At 34.5% G+C, this 21,299-nt stretch overlaps 2 protein-coding genes across 5 annotated transcripts in view; one reads left to right on the forward strand and one right to left on the reverse strand.

Moving 5' to 3' along the window:
- Positions 1 to 17,589, reverse strand: part of LOC147067394 (apolipophorins-like) — an 83,401-nt gene extending 65,812 nt beyond the window's left edge. Inside the window, exons 1-13 of one of the 3 annotated variants that reach the window (XM_085954392.1) lie at positions 17,361 to 17,589; positions 12,865 to 12,888; positions 10,290 to 10,489; positions 9,822 to 9,986; positions 8,765 to 8,902; positions 7,690 to 7,879; positions 7,049 to 7,206; positions 6,868 to 6,956; positions 5,492 to 5,657; positions 4,632 to 4,823; positions 3,895 to 4,047; positions 1,839 to 2,110; positions 13 to 175 (exon numbers count right to left, since the gene is read on the reverse strand). In XM_085954392.1, the coding sequence (XP_085810518.1) occupies positions 13 to 175; positions 1,839 to 2,110; positions 3,895 to 4,047; positions 4,632 to 4,823; positions 5,492 to 5,657; positions 6,868 to 6,956; positions 7,049 to 7,206; positions 7,690 to 7,879; positions 8,765 to 8,902; positions 9,822 to 9,986; positions 10,290 to 10,489; positions 12,865 to 12,888; positions 17,361 to 17,445 (1,995 nt within the window). In that variant the 5' untranslated portion in view covers positions 17,446 to 17,589. The remainder of the gene's footprint in view (positions 1 to 12; positions 176 to 1,838; positions 2,111 to 3,894; positions 4,048 to 4,631; positions 4,824 to 5,491; positions 5,658 to 6,867; positions 6,957 to 7,048; positions 7,207 to 7,689; positions 7,880 to 8,764; positions 8,903 to 9,821; positions 9,987 to 10,289; positions 10,490 to 12,864; positions 12,889 to 17,360) is intronic. The other 2 variants (XM_085954391.1, XM_085954390.1) reach the window with 2 other exon arrangements.
- A 2,232-nt stretch (positions 17,590 to 19,821) lies between these two features.
- The window catches only part of LOC147067395 (apolipophorins-like), a 112,989-nt gene continuing 111,511 nt past the window's right edge, over positions 19,822 to 21,299 (forward strand). For both annotated transcript variants that reach the window (XM_085954394.1, XM_085954395.1), the window contains exon 1: positions 19,822 to 20,054. In XM_085954394.1, the coding sequence (XP_085810520.1) occupies positions 19,970 to 20,054 (85 nt within the window). In that variant the 5' untranslated portion in view covers positions 19,822 to 19,969. The remainder of the gene's footprint in view (positions 20,055 to 21,299) is intronic.

A 21,299-nucleotide genomic window follows, 5' to 3' on the forward strand; every position in this document is an offset into this window, starting at 1 on the left:
ACTATGACTGACCTCAAGCAAATTGACGCTGTTTCCGAATATATCTGCAGTCAGATTCAAGCTGACTGATCGCGGCAAGAAAGAGTTCTGGGAGTAGATGATGTTTGTTCCCAGAGCAGTTTCAATGTCAAACATATCAGCTTCATAATTGGTTTCGTACGCTTGGGAGAACCTCCTGAAAAAATATTCAGCGTTTTAGACAAAGGTAGGTAACTTTAAATTTGTGATTTTCCTGATCAATTTTCCCTCTCCCCTCATGCCCCGCACAGTCCTCACACAAAAATATTGTAAAAGAAAGTTTTAAGAAGGGATCACCATATCTGTCCTCTACATTTCTTAGTCTTTGACATGTTTCAACTTGCAAGAAACATTGTCAGTACAGTCTCATAGTAGTCCTTATTCTGAAAACATCACAGTTCTTACAATATTTTTTAAACGGTAAAAGTGTTAAAAAAAAAACCACTACTTAAAATATTTTTAATACAAAACTAATGATCAATTTTTGTAATAAATATCTACAGGTGTGTTTAGTGTCCGTAACAAACAATTCAAGTGAATAATACGATTGCTTGCACAGTTACATAATATATAGTACAATTATTATACTTATTGATTATAGAAAACTTATCCCTTAAAAATGTCAAAAAGGAGTGGATGTGTCATTTCAAATGCAATAATTAAGAATAAATCCTGCGTTCAATTTAAATTGGAATGGCTCTCTGAAATCTTCGAAACAGAAATGCCATCTTCAATGCATTCGCAATAAGTAAAAATTGGTGATATATTTGTTTATTCGGAAACAGATATGATTGTGTCAAACGCATCATAAATGCTCCGCAGCAAATATGCAAGGAGAATCCACGTCTGGAAATAAGTGGATTGTATATTAAACTTAAAGGCATTTAAGTCAAAAAGTACACCGGGGTGCTGTTACGAAATTGAAAAATTTGAAAAGAGGTGGACTTTTGAAAATAGTGACGGAAACATCCGAAGAACAAAAGAATAGGATTGAGATCGCTGAGCGCAAAAAATCTGGTTGCGATTTAGTCAAAGTGTTAATCGATAATGTATTATTGGCTATAAAAATATTATAAAAAAAAATTACAAGATATTAATAATCATGTATCTAAATACACAGATATTCCTGAAGATTATGCGTTCGAATTCATCGAACTTTGACTTAAATTTTAAGCTTTGTCATTAAAAAATAAATTGTATATGTGTGTTTGTGGGGGGGGGGTGTAAATTTACTGCACCGGATGACACCAACCCTGCACAGATGCGTTGATGATCTGCACACATAACAGAAAAATTAGAGGGAACGTTCTTCGTGATATATTTTTATGAATTGATACTCAGTCTAGGTTAAAAATTTTCAATTGTTGAAAATCAAATGGACAGACAATAATATACTGAATACCATAAGTCAAATTTTTATAGCATGTCACTCGTTGAAATTGGACATGCAATCAATCACTGATAGAATATAGAATGACCATTATTCTTTTTCAATAAAAACTTCTTTCGTAAATTCTGAATGCCATATAAATTATAAATTAAAATGATGTCGAAAAAGTTTATAGATACTAAAATACTATTTAAAAGTGCTTTCAATTTTATTAGGTAACATATTTTTAACACCTGTAAAATGTTATGTCACACAATCCGTAGAGGGAATGTGCAAACTATAACTATAGGCACCTATTATTAGATAAAATCTCTTATCTCTTGTCAATATCAATTACGTTATTCTGATTACTAAAATTTTCATAGTCATGAGTTTAACATATAATGACACTAGATCTACTACATTAATAGATTATTATTAACACACAAACCTCGGGTCTAATGGGTAAGTTTTAACGAAGGGGAAGTTCTTGAAAAGCTCTTGAGCCCTCCTAGCGGATGCGCTGCTGGACTCTTGTATGTTCTTCAAGGAGGATGTAATGAAGGAGCACACTTGGTAGATGGGTTTCTCGGAGTGGAGGATTTTCCTGACGGCTGTCACCAGGTCCGCCGTGGGGCAGACAAGTAGAGACAGATATGCTTTGATCCTCAACTCTGAATCCTCGCTCTCGTCCTCAAGAATGGTGTAAGCTGCGCTATTTACCTAAAATCCACATGACAATAATCTACATAATGTAAAAATACGAAGTACTGACCTACAAACTTATCTATAGAATGGATGGGGGAGCCACTGTCGAAAACTATCAAATCAAGACTCGCAACTGGACAGAATCTGACATTCAAATGACGTTTTCAAAATAGTGTCTATATGATAGTTCGTAGTTTCATTTTTGACCGTTCTTTAAGCCGCGTTGACACGGTCCAAGTACGATCCAAGTACACTTGGATCGAGTGCCATCCAAATGACAGCTTCATACTAATTACTCCTATCCAAATTAAGTTGGATGAGTAGGACGCAGTCCAAGTAGCTTGGATAGGAATAATTAGTATGAAGATGTCTCATACGAGTGCACTTGGATGGCACTCGGTCCAAGTGTACTTGGATCGTACTTGGACCGTGTCAACGCGGCTTTTGATAAGTTTGTAGGACTGTATGTTTATTTGATCCTTCCAATTTTGAATTTTTACAACAGATTAAAATAAAGTTTGCATATTTCTGAATCAATTTTTTAGTGTTCCTTTGATTGACTTTTATAGCTGTCAAAATTATTTTCATTTTGACATTTTGCTTGTCCACGTTAAATAGTTTGTATACCGATCGAGGAAGTGATCTCGTGCGAAGCCAGGATCGTCTGCTGATTATATAATAAATAAGAAAGGCAACTGTTGCATTGCCCGAGCCATGTGCTACTCAGGGTTAATAAATATTGTTTACAGCAATGTACCTACTACATGACGGTGGTCCTATGACATTTTAAATCTACCATTACTCCGCAATTTTTTAATTTATTATTTATTTTTATTTATTTATTTAAGAATACAAAACATTGTGGACATAACAAATCTAAATTCAAGACGTACACAACATGAGATTTACATTATAAGTCAAACATTACCCTCACAAGAGAGAAGAGAATATAGAAAAAGAAATATATATATAATAACAATAATAATAACAAAAAAAAAAAAAAATAATCAAACAAAACATACTTAAGTACAATTTAATACAGAAAAATATAATTTTTGAGAACGAAAAATATACAATTTTATACTTACAGAAAAATACAGTTTCAAAAATAAAATGCAAAGTACATCATTGAAAATGTCTATGTCTTTAGGGAGCGCATTTACTAGTCTTGCACCCCTCGCTAATGGTGCCTGATAGGCTTGACACGTGATGTATTAATCTTGTTGCAGACTCGTCTTGTCCGAATGTGGATTGCATTAGAGTAACCGTATTTAATTTAAACAATGGGCAAAAAAATAGTTATTGCAATTTTTATCGGTTGGCAACTGCCCTTCAAAAAACATCTTTTTAGCTGACTACTTCACGAAAATCAGCAGAAACTGCCATAAAACTTTAATTGAACCAAACGTGTAACCGTTCTAATTTACCTCATTCGTAGTACATAATCATATTTCTTCCAGTTTTCAATAAATTAAAAACTGGTTTCAAATTATAATTATCTAGTAGGCTTATTATCTTTTTACAGCTAGTTTGATATAGTACCTACCTAATTTTAAAAAATATCTTTCCATATTTTTTTCCTTCGTGAAGTAAAAAATTCGTAAGTTTTTTATGATAGGGTTACCGACAAGGGTACCTAGTGAATTGATGCACTTATTGAGAAATAATAACAATAGAAATCCATAAGTTAAAGTCACATTAAAATAGACATCAATTTTGGCAAATATACTAAGTAGATGGTCACTCACAGCAAACCATACAGAAACAAATCGTAATAATTATTGTTCAACAGTTCATACCTTTTCTTTGCAAGCATCAGCTGCCAGGGCTTCAATGGCGGCTAGTCGGACTCTGGGCATCACCTCTTTATCCTTGGCGCATTCGATAACAGCGTTGATGGCATTCTCTTGGATGTGGTTCATGTTCTTTATACCTTTTAGTACAGCAATCATCTGAAACATTCAAACAAATATGTACAACCATATTGCATATTACACTCCATTAATAGTTGTATTAATTGTTAATTAATAATTGCATTAACTGTTGAGAACCTGCGAGTATATTTTAACATTTGACCGTCTGGTCATAGTTTGTAGGAATCATGAACAACAAGAGCTCATGCTTCATGCAACCGTGATTAGTTTGCAATATTCTAAATTATATATATATATTCAACAAAATCGGCATTGCAAGAAGCCTTACTATTTCCTAGCTAGGGCATATAAATATACATTCCATAAGAAAAATAATTGATATGTATTCATTTTACCCTCGTTCCAATGTCATAAATTGAATTTGTCCCAAAATATTCAAACCTGTCAAACTTTACAAAAGTCTGTGACTAGTATTTGTTTCCGTTGAAATTGGGAAAATAATTCTAAATTAAAGCTCTACTGTATGTACCACTTTATTAAATATACTTCTGTATAGACTTTTTTTGTGGTTATATTAATTTTCAATTTCACCCTGTTTTACCATAATTATAATAATTGAATACATCATATTGAAAGATTTCATCAGTACAGTTACTACCCACCATGTTTTCTTGTTCCCTGTTGTGCGCTTTGCAGTTGGCCAGCTTGGCGACCATGGTGGCGGAGATATCAGCGACGTCACTGTTGGTGGACTCACCACTGTTCTGGCAGGCGTGATCGTGGCAGTAAACGGCCACCAAGGCACCCATGCCCAGGTACAATTCGTTTGGTATGTCGGCCACATTCATTAGTCCCTGAAGTAGACAATATATTCGTACAATGGACCGCATTCATTTTAAATTGGCACGCTTTATAATACACAAATTATACCAGTTATGTAGTTGAAGAAGATAATATCTATATTGATTCAAATCTTTTGTTATTTGAAAAGAAATCATTTAAAATTTAACTAACGAAAACGGAAATATTTATCACACATAAAAATTACAGTATTTTTGATATTTGCCTTGGGCATTGTATGACTTTATAATTCTGAAATAATTTTTAGATATTGGAAATCTGACCTCTAAATTGGAAGTTATATACAACGACATGAAGCTTGGGAAGAAATTGGAAGATAGCTACAAATGATAGGTAAAAAGAAATTTTTGCAGGTGTCAGTGTTATTAATAAATGCTCTCATGGTTCTATCATATTATAAGCTCACATGATGTGATAACAATCTGTTTCTTATCGGTTTTTATTATCAGACACCACAATTATACTATTTCTCTTTCCTTTACAGAAGCAGTTGCCAATAGTATGTCAATAAGATGTCCCCAAAGACATTTCTAGAAATGGAGGAAAATATAGCTGTATGATAAACTGTTAGATAAGCATATTATGAGAATCAAAAGAGTGATTTTTTGTGCAATAGCGAGCAATGAAAGATAGTGGAACAGATAAATAGTAAAATACTTACGGCAACAGACTTGAGTGATTCTGTAGAAACTTGTCTCGCGTTGGCGAAAGATGAGAACACTAGTCGCTTCTGCAGAGGAGTGAGTTCGTTATTCCTGAGAAGTTGCATCGACACTTCCATGGAGGCACCCGTACCGGTACGGAAGAGAGCATCAAGGAATACTTTCCTAGAAATTCCAAAACGAATTATATAAAATTGTATAGCGGTAAGGAGCCGGCTTCAGACAAATTCACTCGTTTTTATTTTGACCAAGAGTATGGACCTAATAGGTTGATCAAGTGGCTAATACCTTAAGAAATCTATTCCTGAGGTATCCAAGATACCACATAGGATTGTAAAGCAAATTAAAAAATGTATATTATGCAGCAGATCTGCATTTGGGGAGGCCAAGATTCTACCAGTAGGAATCCAAAACATAATTTACAGAATTAATACCATAATTATTGATATCTTTACATGTTTTTTCTGTCAAGATATAAGAGTAAGAAAATTAATAAACAAGAGCATTATTAAAGTTACCTAAAAATTTACCCATAAGATGTGTGCAGCATCCTCGATTCAATAAAAACAATTCATTGCATCCTGAGTTAAGTATGATAAAATTGATAAGTATGTATGCAAGTATGTATTTCTCTTTCAAAATATATCTTCACTTACTGAACAATTAAAAGATATCTCATAACTCTCACAGCTAATTCAAGACAAGCAATTAGTTGCCAAATTGCTTCATGGGTTTTAAGTAATATATAACCCAATCAAAACAGTAATCCACCTTGTCCATTTGCTTAACGTACAGGGCCCATGCTTTGGATTCTAACACACTTATTGATTGACAAAACATCGGGTTAAGAGCGTACATAAGTGAAACGGCAAATAATTTTCAACAGTATGTGGGACGTAATTTCGGCCGCGTTGCCAGTCGGAGAGCGACAGTCGACCTGTGAGCACGTCAATTTGTTTTGTGATGGCGTCGGAAGAATATATTCTTAAATCGTGTAAAGATGACTAAAAAAAGTTCCGCATGTACTTGAAAAAGAAAACATGTCAATGAATATACTATTATTATTACGAATATAATAATAAACATAACATTAAAAGGACGCATGTTGAATTTTTAGGACAAATTATATTTCGTTCGGCTCGCGTCATTTGCACAATCCGCGCATCGCCTAGTCACAATCTTTTTAGACCATGCCTCAGCTGAGGTATACCTTAACATTCTGACCTCTGTTCCACGGTGAGTGCCCATGGAATTTGTTAATGTTATTGTTATACATTTCTCATTGTCTGAGTGAAGTAGAAATCGAGTATGTATAATATATTATAATACCTACATAAGATAATATCAAAATCAATTTAGTCAGCCGTTAACTCACTTTGTCAACACTTTATCTGTGTATGCTTGATTTCCTTCGATCTGAGTGTATACTTTGTGAATGTTGTCTTTGCTAGAGTCTCTCATGACCTGTTAACAATTTATTAAAGTTTGCATCATAAGGTCATGTATGAATATGAATTATATATTTTACTTCACTGGTCATGTTTACTATTACTCACTTTAATGAGTGACGTGAAAAATCCAGCTGACTTTTCTTGGACGTGTCCTTCCAGATATTTTGTGGCGGTAGTCAAAGCATTTTCAATGTCATTTACAGTGTTCTTATCGGCCATCAACGGTTTCTCGTACATGATCGACTTCTGATGGATACAATTTTCTATAAGAGGATAAGAACAATTTTTTCGAAATCAATAATAATAGCAAAGAATAAATTCGGCCCCTCAGAGTCAAAGAAACGTATCCTAATTTTTAACGATTTCGAGTTACGTATGGTACTGGACATAAAATCACACTTATCTAAATATTCAATAAGTAGATAAAAGATAGGTTAATATGTATCTCCTGCAAACACTTTCATGTTAATGTCTCTGAAATGTGTCGGGGTCTTCTGTGAAGTAGAGAAAAATGAAATACGTTTCCTTTTCCCTAAGGAGCCAAATTGTAATCAACAACACTGTCTAATTTCACCTTCAACTTTAACATCGGCCTTCCTCCACAAGTTTCTTCAATCTACCCAATGTCTACAGATCTTAATGGACAATAATATTAAATATTTTATCGAAGGCTACCTATATATGGTAGAAAAAAAACATGTTGTCAGCGATGGCATTGAGTCTCATAAAAAAAATTATCTGTATACCTTCGACTTGATCCTTTGTGAATTCAACAAATTCCATAGTGGTGAGGACTGTAGCTTTGGCACCCGAGTTTCCAACGGAGAAGGGCTTATAAAAGTATTCTTCCTTGGCATCGTAGTGTGTTACATATCCATGATCAATGGTTGATTCTACCTTCAGTTCAGCTTCCACGATATTAGCAGTATTAAATGCCTAAAAATAATATACATATGATGATTCAAGAATTTTTCCATATTCAGTGAAACTCAGATTTATGTTTTTGAAGTTTTGTCATTTTATTAAAAAACCATTCAGATTGGTTTGGACCATATTATTAGCTTGTTTATATAAAACTCTTTCAGTATTATAAATTGATTTGAAAGTCTTGACTTGTACGTCATCAATGTTAGCAAAGTATATTTTTAGGCCTCCGATGTAACTCGTAGTATCTTCTTACGTCACCAATTCCGATCAGCCGAGTGTAGTATTGCATTGTATTTAAATGAGTGAGCGAGCTAACATCCGAGCCAAAAAAGAGAATGACACCGTGTACCCATCCTGGCCAAAGCAAAAAATCGCCTATCAACGCCGCTGTAAAATTGACCTTGAACACAGCAGACATATTTATAAAAAGAAATTTGCCAGTGCATCTGCAACTCAAAATTTCAATGATTGTCATGCCATTAATGTGCAATTTTTTTAAAGTTTTAATTGAATTTTGAATAAGTATTTCAGATGTGAATTGCAGTACTTAAATAAAAGCATACAGCTGGGAATTAAAGGTACTAAACTCTACTAAAATAAAACGGGACTGTAGAAACTACACACAAATAGTGGGAAAAAGTGAATGAGAACGTGGCACATAAAATTGAGGTTGCTTTGTATATAAGAATACCATCGGTGCTATTGTTCTCAATTATTGAGAGTAAGCAAATGTCAATCAGCAATCTATTTGACGAAGCAATTTTATAATAAGTATTAAGCTGGGTTTATACGCTCAAATAGTTTGAATGGTGCCTACAGATAATTTGCACAGATTTACAATACCCAATATAAGAGTAGCATTGCATGCAATTATATTAACATATTGGCACTTACAGAGTTGGGGTTGTACATGTGATGAAACAAGTTTTGTCCTTTGTAATCTTTGTTCTCGCAGGCGTTCAAATCCTTTGTCTTGCTCACACGATTCCCGTTGACTGTGAAAGCGGTTGGACAGGTACCGAAGATGTCAACCTGCATTGAAAAAAGGAGACCAAAATCAATAATGTAGATATACTGTGTTTATAATTTATATTATCAACAATTTCATACGTGTAACAATTCAATTAATCGTTTAAGAGCATACATAAGTGAAACGGTAAATAATTTTCAACAGTACGTGGAACTAAATTTCGCAGTAGTCGCCAATCGGAGACTGACAGTCGAGGTGTGAGCACGTCAATTTGTTTTGTGATGGCGTCGGAGAAATATATTCTTAAATTGTGTAAAGATGACTAAAAAACGTTCCGCATGTACTTGAAAAAGAAAACATGTCAATGAATATACTATTATTATTACGAATATAATAATAAATATGACACTAAAAGGACACATGTCGAATTTTTTGACAAATTATATTTCGTTCGGCTCGCGTCATTAGCACAATCCGCGCATCGCCTAGTCACGATCTTTTTAGACCATGCCTCAGCTGAAGTATAGCCTTAACTGCCGAAAACGCGTTTATGTGGCCGTAATTACATAAATTATTACGTTAATTACACCAATTAACTAATTGGCGGCATAGAAAAAGTTAAAAGAATACAGTATAATAATAATATTATGAATGATAGACTTTTTTCATGGACTTTTCCAATTGACAGTAGGTATGTGTCTGAGCATTTTAAAAATGCTGTATTATCATTACAAGAATTTCCTAAAATTGCTACAATTTTTTTATTGCCTAACAATTTCAATTTTTTTTTTAAATCATTTTTGAATTTATAATATTTGCAAGTTTAGTAAATAACATTTATAAAAGAAAAGTTTTTTTTACAAAGGACAAGCGGTGTCAAATTGATAAGGATTGTCTTCAATGGGTTAAATCTCGCATATTATTCAGTATTGAATAAATTATAAATAATATTTACATTATGATAGATTTAAAATTTATTACCTCTTCAGTATCTCCAGAGCTCATCTGAAGGGTGGAAAGAATTGACCTCTTGATGTTGAGAGACATTTGGGAGTCCCCATCTTCAGCGCAGAGGATGGGGTGAATGGCCAGATCTTCCAGAGAGAACTTAACCGGTTTGTGGATTCCAGCAGGCGCATCGTATTGCTGAAAAATAAATAATATTTATCCAAAATTGTATAAGCGTAGAAAGCTTTTATATTATTATTTGACAATATTGAGTGTGCGTTTTAGTATTTCATAAAGAGTGACTGTCAAGAAGATTTTCCATACTCGATTTGTTTATTGTGTGTTATGGGGCGTATATGACAATAATGGGTTGTATAATAATACTTGTGTTGATAATTTCATAGCAAAGCAATCAGGTAAGTATTGTATTTCAGTATTTTCCTATAAAAATAATGTGGGCATATAAAAAATCGTAATAAAAGATATAGGAGAATCCCCCACCTTTCCATCGGGCCCTGTAATCTGAATACTCTTGATTTGCAGAACGTTATTACAGTTGGGACGCTTGCTGACAAGAACTTTGGCAGAAATCTTTGCTTGCGTCTCCTGGTTATCGGCACCACTCAAATGAATAGATGTCGCTCCCGAATAGTCGTAAAGGTAAGCATCGTCATCAGTGTAACCGCCTACAACTTTTTTATCTGTAGAAAATAATATTATAACATTACAGAGCCTGTACACGTGCATGGATTTACTTGCACCAATAGTGTGTATTTTAAACTTTCGCGATAATAATATGTTTACATGTAAAAGTGCTGACTGTCACGCAAATCTCATTCTTCAAGAGTAAGCAAGACGTGATGTTATCACTATTTGACAGGTCGTGAAAATCAGTTAATCCGAAAATGAGTGCACTGTGAGGTTCACTACTATCAATCGTAGATATTGCACATTCCAATTGTCGCGTGAAAATTCAGAAGTTTCTGAACTTTTTTGCTTCATGCATGCAATCTTGCAATTTGCAAGATAATACCTGTTTATAAGTGCAGTTTTTGGTTATGGCCGCGATAATACATAGGTACCTACTGTCAGCAAAAATCCATGCATGTGTAAACAGGGTATAAAACTCATAGTGGTGTGTAAATTTTCTTTACTTTTCATTTAAATAAACAGTATACCATATCGATTTGTAGTCATAGTCTTTTTAGACCAAAAAACAAAAACAAACCAAAACCTAGGTACAGTAAAAACAAAACAATGATTCGGTTTGTGGATTGGATACGTATGAATACGTATACCGTCGTCAGCGCTACGAGTACATCGACTGGCAGGTTATTAGTAGCACTAGTATGGCTAAACATCCACACGCACACCATTGACCAACCAAATCATTGTTTTGTTTTTACTGTAAGTACTTACTCCCAGAAAGCTGCAGGTTATGCTGGCTTGTTTTTGAGTTAGAAAGCACTGGTTTTCAACCACTTTTCAACTATTATCCATAATGGAAAAGACATGATACGGCATATTTAGCCTTTTCTTAATAATACCATTAAGTATATTTATTTACTGACATACAATCATTTATTTATAACCAAACAATTTGAATGAAAAACTTTTACTAAGTAAGGAAAATACTTAATTCGGTACTGTGACGTTGCAGATGTCACCAACGGCCTAATTAACAATTTTAATTAGTGGAGAGGTTTTTTCCTCTAGCGAGCAACAAAAAAGATGCTGCGGTTGGTATTCCAGCAAGCATCCGGGTTTGATAAGTGGTGGGGGGAATCGATTATTGGCCGCTCGATATTCGCTCGCTTGAAATTCTTTTTTGGTTGAACTTTGACACGAGAGGTCGTGGGAGGAGCAGCTCTGCGTGGCTACTGCCACGCGGTTGTAAATACGTTTAATTCTTATTATCAATTAATCTTAAGTTATTTGTTTTAATTATAACCTCACTCACATGTGGATATTTTTGCAGTTAGGTTGCAAGTTAGGTTGCTGAGGATATATAGTATATATATCTTAGTTTGCAGACGGTAGCGCGTCTTTTGTCTAACGTAATTATTCGTTTTTTATGTTATAATACCATCGTGTATGAACGATGGTGAATTCCCTTCGGCACGACACCGCCATTTTGTACTTTCGTAATTATTTGTTTTTACGATATAGTACCATTGACTTTTAATTACAATGTCATATTAAATACAGTGAGGTTAAATTATCACGGTGTTTCATTTAATTTAATTGTACCCTATATTATGTTCTTTTACGTTCTTTTCTTTCACAGAAAAGGCTTTGGCGTCCAGTTCGAGTTTAGTTTTCAATGCTCGCAATTAACCACTGCAACGGTATGATAAACACATCCATCGGATACCAATTGATTCCCATGGTCCTTTCAGTAACAGGATTGGAATTCACCAGGGAGATAGTGCGAAAACCCAGTACCCTGAGCTAGCGGTGCCTGTTATCCACATAGACTTGGATAACAGTGTTAATGGATCGTAGGTTGTATGTGGCCTAGTATAAATTCTTTTAACAGTACCTACCCGTTTATCTACTTCAAGGTGTGTTTTAATTTAAAATAAGACAATAATATGTATCCTAATCACTTCATTTTATAATGTTTTGAATAGTACACAATAAAAATACTTCTAAGACATTTTAGTTTATTTTGACATATTATTGTAGGTACAACGTATGGGTATCTATCTATCATGCATAGTATATTAGCTATGCATCTATTATCATTTTTGTTGAAGTGTTGGACCATTGCCGACTCAAGTGGATTAATAGTAGTATTTTGTTATATTTGGCGTAAAATTACAGTATTTTATATTTTCGCGGAATTAAAATTATAGTATTGTACTATAATTATAGTACAGTTGGCATCACTGGTTTGGTTTGAATACTGTTCGTTATTTGAAAAAGATTCAAATAATATTGCATAGATGTCCCAATTATATTTTTAATGAAGGCTAGTAAACAGATTTATTATTATAATAATTAATTAGCCAGATGAGTAATTTTATTTAGTTATTGTAGATATTATATTAAAAAATGTTAAAGTTTTACTAACCCGCATCACATCCTATCGAACATTCTGTAAAAAAAAATCATCATTAGAAAAATATTTTTAAATAATGATAGATAAAGGTTACAATATATTATTATCTATGGCCTATGTGGCCTATGGGTTACACAGGGTTAAAGATAAGAGGTGTAAGTTCGGAGTGGGTCATGAAAATAAATAATAAGTTTTAATATTTTATAGCTATAATACTTAATTAAATAATAATTGCTATCAAATATCATAGTAATTAATGTATAAACTCGAAAAATAACTTTTTATTTTTCGGTCAACCAAGGCTGCAGCTAGCTGGTTCATTGGCCCAGCTGCGGTCTTTTACAAGGATTGTTACATATTGTCTAGATGCCTTCGGGAGCTGGCAATACGTTATTTGTGCGGCAAGTATATTAGGTATATTATACAAGATTGAAAATACCAGTGACGTCCCGATGGGGTAGGCAGGTCATGCGTTGCATGGGTTTGGCACATTATAAAGGCCGGCGAATGAAGGAACGAATTCAAACATCACAACCTGTGAGAGCAGTGGCGGTTTTCCATGAAGCAGACGATGTTGTTGCTTATTAGAAAGGATCGACATTTCAATTTTTTTTAAATAATCAAAGCTTAAAAAACCTATTACTATATTGTAATACATACTGTAATGGCGGTTTACCGCACAGGCAAAATTTTTCAAAAGGGTTTCTTTACACCGGTCAGCGCCACAGACCTCCACGTAGGTACCTAACACCACCACTGTTTGAGATTAGATGGGTGTGTATGTCAATTTAAAGAGTTTTGATTTATTTGCCTATTTAAAATAGCCGGAAATAAATAATAAAATAAGTAGGTACGTACCTACCTATGTACGTAATATGTAATAATTTTTCAGATATACCCAATATAATACCCAATAGACAATAACATGCTCATTATATCTAATGACCATCTAATGCCGACACGGCAGCCGTGTCGTCAGCGCCGTATGCGGCGGCACTGGATAATATATTGATTCAATTTGGTTTTTATATGTAATTGTAATATACCTATTAAGTATGTACCTATCTATATGTGGTTACATGTAAATTGTACGTAAAGCACGGTTCTTGTCGGTTAACGGAAATAGCCGATATACTGGATTATTTGTTAAGTTAGGTTAGGTTAGCTTTTCATTCTTGAATTCATGAATTTTGCCAAAATCGGCTATGAAAATTGAATTAATGTTCATATTGAATGTAATAAAATTATTTACAAACATTATGTCTGCAACGAACGTGTATTTTTTTTCATCTCGGTGCTGTAGCGACGATCATACCGAATAGTATAGGTACGGTGAAATGTAATATGCACAATTATTTACATGTAACCTACTGTCTCTGGTTGCCTTCCGCGAATAAAATAAACATTAAGTAGGTAGGTATGTACTTTATTATTGTTAAAAATCGACAAAGGTGAGCTTTCAAGACCGTCTTTATAAATAATATCAGATACACAAACCATCCACCAAGTATCCAGTAAAATTTGGTGTGAAAACCTCGTATTTTCATTTACAATCGGTTTCACTGGAGAAATTGGGAGATTAAAACACTTTCGGTCTTGTCATTTAGCGGAGTTCACAGAATCGCCAATTTAGTAGCCGCTATCGAATCAGCCAGTTTAACGACTGGTAGATTGATTACATAATTTACGTTCGGCGGAAATACGAGGCAAGGCAGAACACTTGACCGAGTATAATGGAGAAAACCAAGAGAAAACACATCCAGCAGTGTTTTGACCATTAATGACAACTGTATATCTATCTATTGATACGAATACTCGGAATACGAACTGTTTACTTTGCCCAGTGTCGAGTTTAGGGACGTGGAGGCCGAAGGCACTGACTCATTTTGAGGCCTCATACGATGAAAAATGAAATAGGAACCGTAAATTCCAACTACCTAAGTACCTAGTAAAAATATCAATACAGGGGGACCTCGACTTACGAACGTTCGACTTTCGCACAATTCGCTATTTCGCACATTTGAAAAGAAATCGTTTTTTTAAAACGTCGCGCTGGCCGTGGGGTTAAGATATCACCTTCTCGCTCGCTCACAAGCAAGTGCATTTCTTGCGTCACTTGCATCCTGCTCGCACCCGTCACTTTGCTTGTGAGCTAGCTAGGATAGGTTTAGTCTTGCGCAGGAGCGCGTGCGGGCGTGTCATGTTGTGCGTTTTGCTAATTTTCTTCATTTCAAATATTTCACCCTAAAAATTTATAAACATGAGTGAGAAACGGAAGAACTGCAGTGTTGATACGAACAAAGAGAAATCAAGGACTTATAAACTTCACATGACGTTCTGATTGCAGTGAATCTTTTGCTTCAATCGGACGTTCGTATGATACAAACAGGTCTACTACGATATGTTCAATTTTGAAAAATAAAAATAAAATTAAGGAATACTGTTGTTTTTATTTAATGAAACGCAATTTTTTTATAGTACTTATTCCACTTTAATTAATATATGAGGACCGGTTTCGTCTGCCTCAGTGGGACATTTTCAGTCATGGGACAGTCCCACTGAGGCGGACGAAACCGGTCCTAATATATTAATTAAAGTGGAATAAGTACTATAAAAAAATTGCGTTTTATTAAATAAAAACAACAATACAATGCAGTTCCACCATGAATTGACAGTTAACAAAATAAAAGAAATTAAGGAATACGTTCAAAATTGTGGAAATATATTATCTTTAAAGGTTGTTTCCAAAAGACACGGCATAGTTATGGATGAAATGGAAAAATATTTGTTATCATGGATCGACGACCAACATCAAAAAGATGTCCCTCTGAATATTTCAATTATTCAAGCGAAGGCTCTTAGTTTGTACAAAGATTGGAAGGCTAGAAAAGGAAGATTCTAACACGATTTTTCAAGCAAGTAACGGTTGGTTCATATTAAATTCACTGGAGAATCGGCTGATTCGGATACAGATGCTGCAAAAGAATTTATTTCCTCATTATCCAAAATTATTGAAGATGGAGAATATTCCTCTAGCCAAATATTTAATGTAGATGACACAGGTTTATTTTGGAATAAATTCCTAGTCGTACATTCTTATCTAAGGAAGAATCAGTTGCCCCTGGGCATAAACCTTCTTAAAACCGATTGACATTGCTTCTTGGTGGAAACTTGGCTGGTGATTTAAAATTGATGCCAATGTTAATTTATCAACAAGAAAATCCCAGAGCATTGAAAAGGAAGGATAAAAAATTGCTTCCAGTAATCAAATAAAAAAGCCTTGGTTTACTGCGTTAATATTAAAAGATTGATTCACTTTACATTTCGTCCCAGTAGGTAAGCAATATTGTAAAGTTAATGATTTGCCATTTAAAATAAGAAAAAGAAGAGTGGCAAACAGTTAACTCTTGATAACTTTTTAAGGGAAACACCCGCAAACCCCACTTAAACATGTCTCTTAAACATCTTATATTTACTTGATAAATAAATATTTCAAAATACACACAATTTAATTTTTTTTTTACTTCCCTCTACTTTCGAACATTCAACATTCGCACACCTTTTCAGGAACCAATTATGTGCGAAAGTCGAGGTCCTCCTGTATATTATCTCTTTCCTAGATTCACATCCTGCAACTTTATTTAAAAAAAAAATGACATAGGTACCTATCTGTGGTTATTTTATAGACCACTTTGATGTTACTTCATACTTGTAAGGATTTTGTTACACTTTGGGTAATATTTTTACTCGATTTGTAAGAAATACAAATATTTATATAATTTAATAATTGTATGACTAATCGGAACTTTTTCGAGCCTCCCTTTTAAAGCTTCTGATGAATTGATTGCGTAATTTGGAAAATCAAAGGAAATCTCCGCTGACCTTGCCTCAGGAAGATGTGAGAAATGTTTCCTTTTTTTCTAATAGACATTTCTTAGACGCCCATGATGGCCGAGCGGTTTACGCGTCGGTTTATAATGTCGTGGGTGCCAGTTCCGAACCCTGAGTCTGGTAAATACACATATTATTTTTTATTTGTGTTTGGAATCAGAGTATGAACGTAATAGTTTGAGCAAGTGGCTGACATCCATTTCTCGTAAAAACAAAAATCTGTTAATACAAAACTCCACCCTGTGGAGGCCATATGATCCTAATGGGATCGGACATGGTCAAAGAGGTTATTTTATTAAAACTATTCGTAATGCGACCAAGTATTCCTCGGATTATAGAGCCAATAATAAAGATTTAATCCGATAGTCATTGAGTTGTACCACAGAATAGATTGGTGGGTAACCCTGATTTGTACCCAGAAGGTAGACACATCTGAAAGGTAGACACGATATAGTAAACTTCTCCAGAGTCACGTCATGCCAACTACAGAATCGAGAGAAATGAAGTTAACTTGCAGAAGTCTTCATTAGGCTGAGATTTAATTTATTAACCATTCGGATTAATAAATGGTCACAGTTTTATGTTGAATTTGGGAATAAACCAATCCAATGACTTACCGTTTGCGTGGACGTGTAGAAACAGAAATACAAAACTGATTAAAAATAAGAACGAGGACATTTTGGGTTTCTCGCGCCCTGTCATGACCGAAATAAAATTTATTCCACTACTTTAAAATTGAATCTGGACAATATCTTTTTCAGAAGTGTAACTCTAAATATTGGAGTTTTTTTGCTTGAGACTCCAATATTTATATAGTCCTCTTCCACTCGCGACCGAGCTAGCAATGAAGAAGATTCTGAGAATTTATTATTACAGCAATTATTTAATAAAAATTGAATAAATGAAATGGGTGGGATAATTCAAGATAAGTAATTTTAAATTATTGCACGCCGTGTTGTGCCAGAGATGCTAATTTTATTTAAAAACAGCAGAAAGTGAGTACATAATAACATACTTTTGCGAAAATTGTATTGCAAAGTTCAAGGCTGTGCCTGGAAATATGCATTGCCGACAGCCGATTTTGTGGTGGTGGACGGTGATGGGCACGTTATCATCAGGCGGGCACATAAGGGGAGGGGGAGGTTTGGACACAACCCCTCCTCCCAAAAATACAAATTATTAAGGCGAACTCTTCCTCTTCTTCATCAAGGCCTCATGACTGAGGATCGTGACCCAGATTATTTGGCTGTCAAACAGCCTTCTAAAATGATTGGCTCTACGCCTCTCGGCATTCTACGGCATTCTACGGCATGCTAGGCCCGTCTCAGTGTAAGATCCGCGGCACTCATGAATTGGTGCACCAGGGCATCAATGTTTGATCTATATTCCGATGCGACAATCATGTCCGATTTAAGTAAAATTTAATAATCGTTTGACTAGTTTAAACTGTTCAGAGACTCCTTTTTAAATCATATGACGAATTGATTGCATAGTCTTCGTCAGGGACTGTTGATACTGTTGGGAGAGAAACCATTATAAAATATACTTACTTGCTTAGGCTGACGCTACAGACCATTCAAATTCGTGGTCCAGGAATCTCAAGCTCTCTCACTCCAGCCTCTCTGCAATCCTTTTGATGTTATCCGACCATCTCCTCCAGGGGCGGCCCAGGGGTTCCTTTATAAACTTTATGGAGAGCTCTAGATCCATCGCATCTAACAATGGAATCCTGAGTCTTTGCGCCTTCAATATATTGATTTAATATATTCCCACCTTTGACCTGAATAGTCCAAATAATGTTATAGCAACTGGTACATATTTGGATAAAAAAATATAAATCGATTTAAAAAACGATAGCCTTACTTGATTACAAAGACATTGGCACAATAATTGTCAGTTAGGATACCTACCAATTATTAAACATTGATTATTCGATTGATATAATATTATACAGTTATGAATTTATATCCAGGATGCACCAATTTATAATGTTACAATGCATGCCTCGCCTATTTCAACCTTTCTGAAAACTCTGTAGCCCCTTTACACTGCGTAGAGAAAAATCGATGGTACAAAAGATAGTTTGACAATAATTACCTTAACATTACCAATGATATTAATAGTGGTTAATTGATTTACCCATTTTCAGCGTGTAAATTGAACTATGCCAAGACGTCGTTGCATAATACCATGTTGCCATGACAATATTTACCAAATTATACATATTTATAAACAAGGTTTCTTTTCTTCTTTCTTTCGACCATGTCCGATCCTAATAAGATCATATTATGGGCCTCCACATGGTAGAGATTTATATTAACAGATTTTTGTTTTTACGAGAAATGGATGTCAGCCACTCGCTCAACCTATTAGGTCCGTAATCTGACCCATACACTCATACTATGATTTGATTGCCAATGTTCATTGAAGGTTCCCAAAGAATAGCATTTATGGTATGTCTACTTGATGAATTTTTTTTTTCCATATGGTGTGAGATTCCACGTATGTCTGGAAATTCATAGATACGAAATAAAATCTGTAAAAATCATGAATAGATACGAGTGTTGACTACAAGACCCTCACAAAGGGAGGCTAATAGGAATCTAGCCTGGGGACCTGGGCTTAGAAGAAGGGGGCTGACGTGACGGGTCAACCAGTTAAGTGAGATAAACACACCACAATTTTTTTCTAATAGTATTGTTTTTTTAGTGTGTTTCTTGACTAAATGACTAAAAGTCGCTAAAAATACACGGAACCCTGGAGTTCTGCGGAATACCATTAATTGGGGAATACTACTGCAGAACATAACACTGCCCTTAACCTTAGCGATAGACTGGGGGCTCCAAACATCATGGTCTGGAGGCCCGCTTTAGGATGTGGGGGCCATGGTTGACTACCTTTTAAAATCTGAACCATGTAATTTGGCAACAACTGCAAATATCATATGCACTTTCTGTCATATTATAAAACATAAACTCTCTGGCACAACACGGCGTGCAATAAATTTAAGTAACATATCAAAGTATGCAACACATTTGGATTACTCTATATTTAGTTATAAACATATAAAAATTGTCTGTAGTGATAACTCAGTCTCGGGTGAAGACGGTGAAAAAAATATTAAATTCCATTTCAAAAACTCTAATATATAGAGTTATAATTTGGAAGAAAATAATATTTTATCCAGATTCAAGTTTAGAGTGGTGGAATAAATTTTTCTACCGCCATGATAGGGCGCAAGAAACCTAAAATGTTCTCATTTTTCTATTTAATCAGTTTTGTGTGTCTCTTCCTTGATGTCCATGCAAATAGTAAGCATTACCCAAATATTTTTTGCTCTATTTTGACATATTACTAGTTGAAGTACCTCACACGAGGTCGCTTCATTGATCAATATTATAATACATTTACCTTACTTAACAAAATAATGATAATTGCTTACTTTCTTATATCATCCTGTCACACCCCAGTATTGGGGCATAGCCATGGGCAAGTATGAGGTGGCATTATTCAATATTAAAATACTTATATCTCAGTGACAAAGGGTGGAGTTGGGCTGTTAAAATCCACCATAAATAGTATATACCAAACTTTGTCAGTCATAAGTATTTGTTTTCATTGAACTAAGACTACAATTTACAGATGGTGTCGGTTAGTTTTTAACATTCATTTAAACGCTGCAAAAATCAAGCCATAATATTTAATAGTAAAAAAAATACTCGTCTATCTACAAAATAACTAAAATTATGCAATTAAATCAAACATAACTTTGGATATTTTATAGATGGAATAATTTGGTTTAGGCAGGGCTTAATAAATTTCAAAAAATGAACCATCAATATGTGTAATATGTATCTATTCTTAATCCATTAGTATCAATGAAAAAGTGTACCAACAACCATCAATAAAAACAAAATGTATGACTAACAAAGTTTAATGTGCACTATTTACGGCGGATCTTAACACCCTACCTCCACCCTTCGGTACTTCTATATCTAGTATCTATACAACATGTCAAAATGAAAATAATTCAGAAAGATGAGTCATTAGTCAAATAAAAAAACATCAAATTAAAATCGAATTCAAAATATTATACAAACTTATCTGTAGAATGACCAAAAATAGAACTACCATAGGACGCCATTTGGAAAATGTCATTCGAAAGTCAGATTTTGTCCAGTTACGAGTCTTGATTGGGTAGTTTTCGACAGTGGCTCCCCCATCCTATTCTTCAGATAAGTTTGTAGGTTGATACCTTGATCTGTCGTGAAAATTCAAAATTGGAATTGGCAGGAAAGAGTATATACCGTGACCGTGAAATTTAAGCCCAAAAATAGTAAAGGCATCACTGGTTTTAGATTGGAAATATATATGTTTGAAGAATGGGCCCATCGCAGCGTCCGACCTGGTCGCCACAAAGGCCAATTTTGTTGCATTTAGAAAATTTGCGGCGTCATACTGCCAACGTGAAGATCTCTTCACTTAGAATGTTCGGCAGTTTTGTATTAGATTTTTTGTTACTACAATTTTTAATATTGCCTCTAAGTGCTCATCTC

This window comes from Rhyacophila brunnea, unplaced genomic scaffold (genome assembly GCF_057557595.1).
Source record: "Rhyacophila brunnea isolate RB1 unplaced genomic scaffold, BYU_Rbru_1.0 scaffold_4, whole genome shotgun sequence".
In the NCBI taxonomy this organism is placed as follows: domain Eukaryota; kingdom Metazoa; phylum Arthropoda; class Insecta; order Trichoptera; family Rhyacophilidae; genus Rhyacophila; species Rhyacophila brunnea.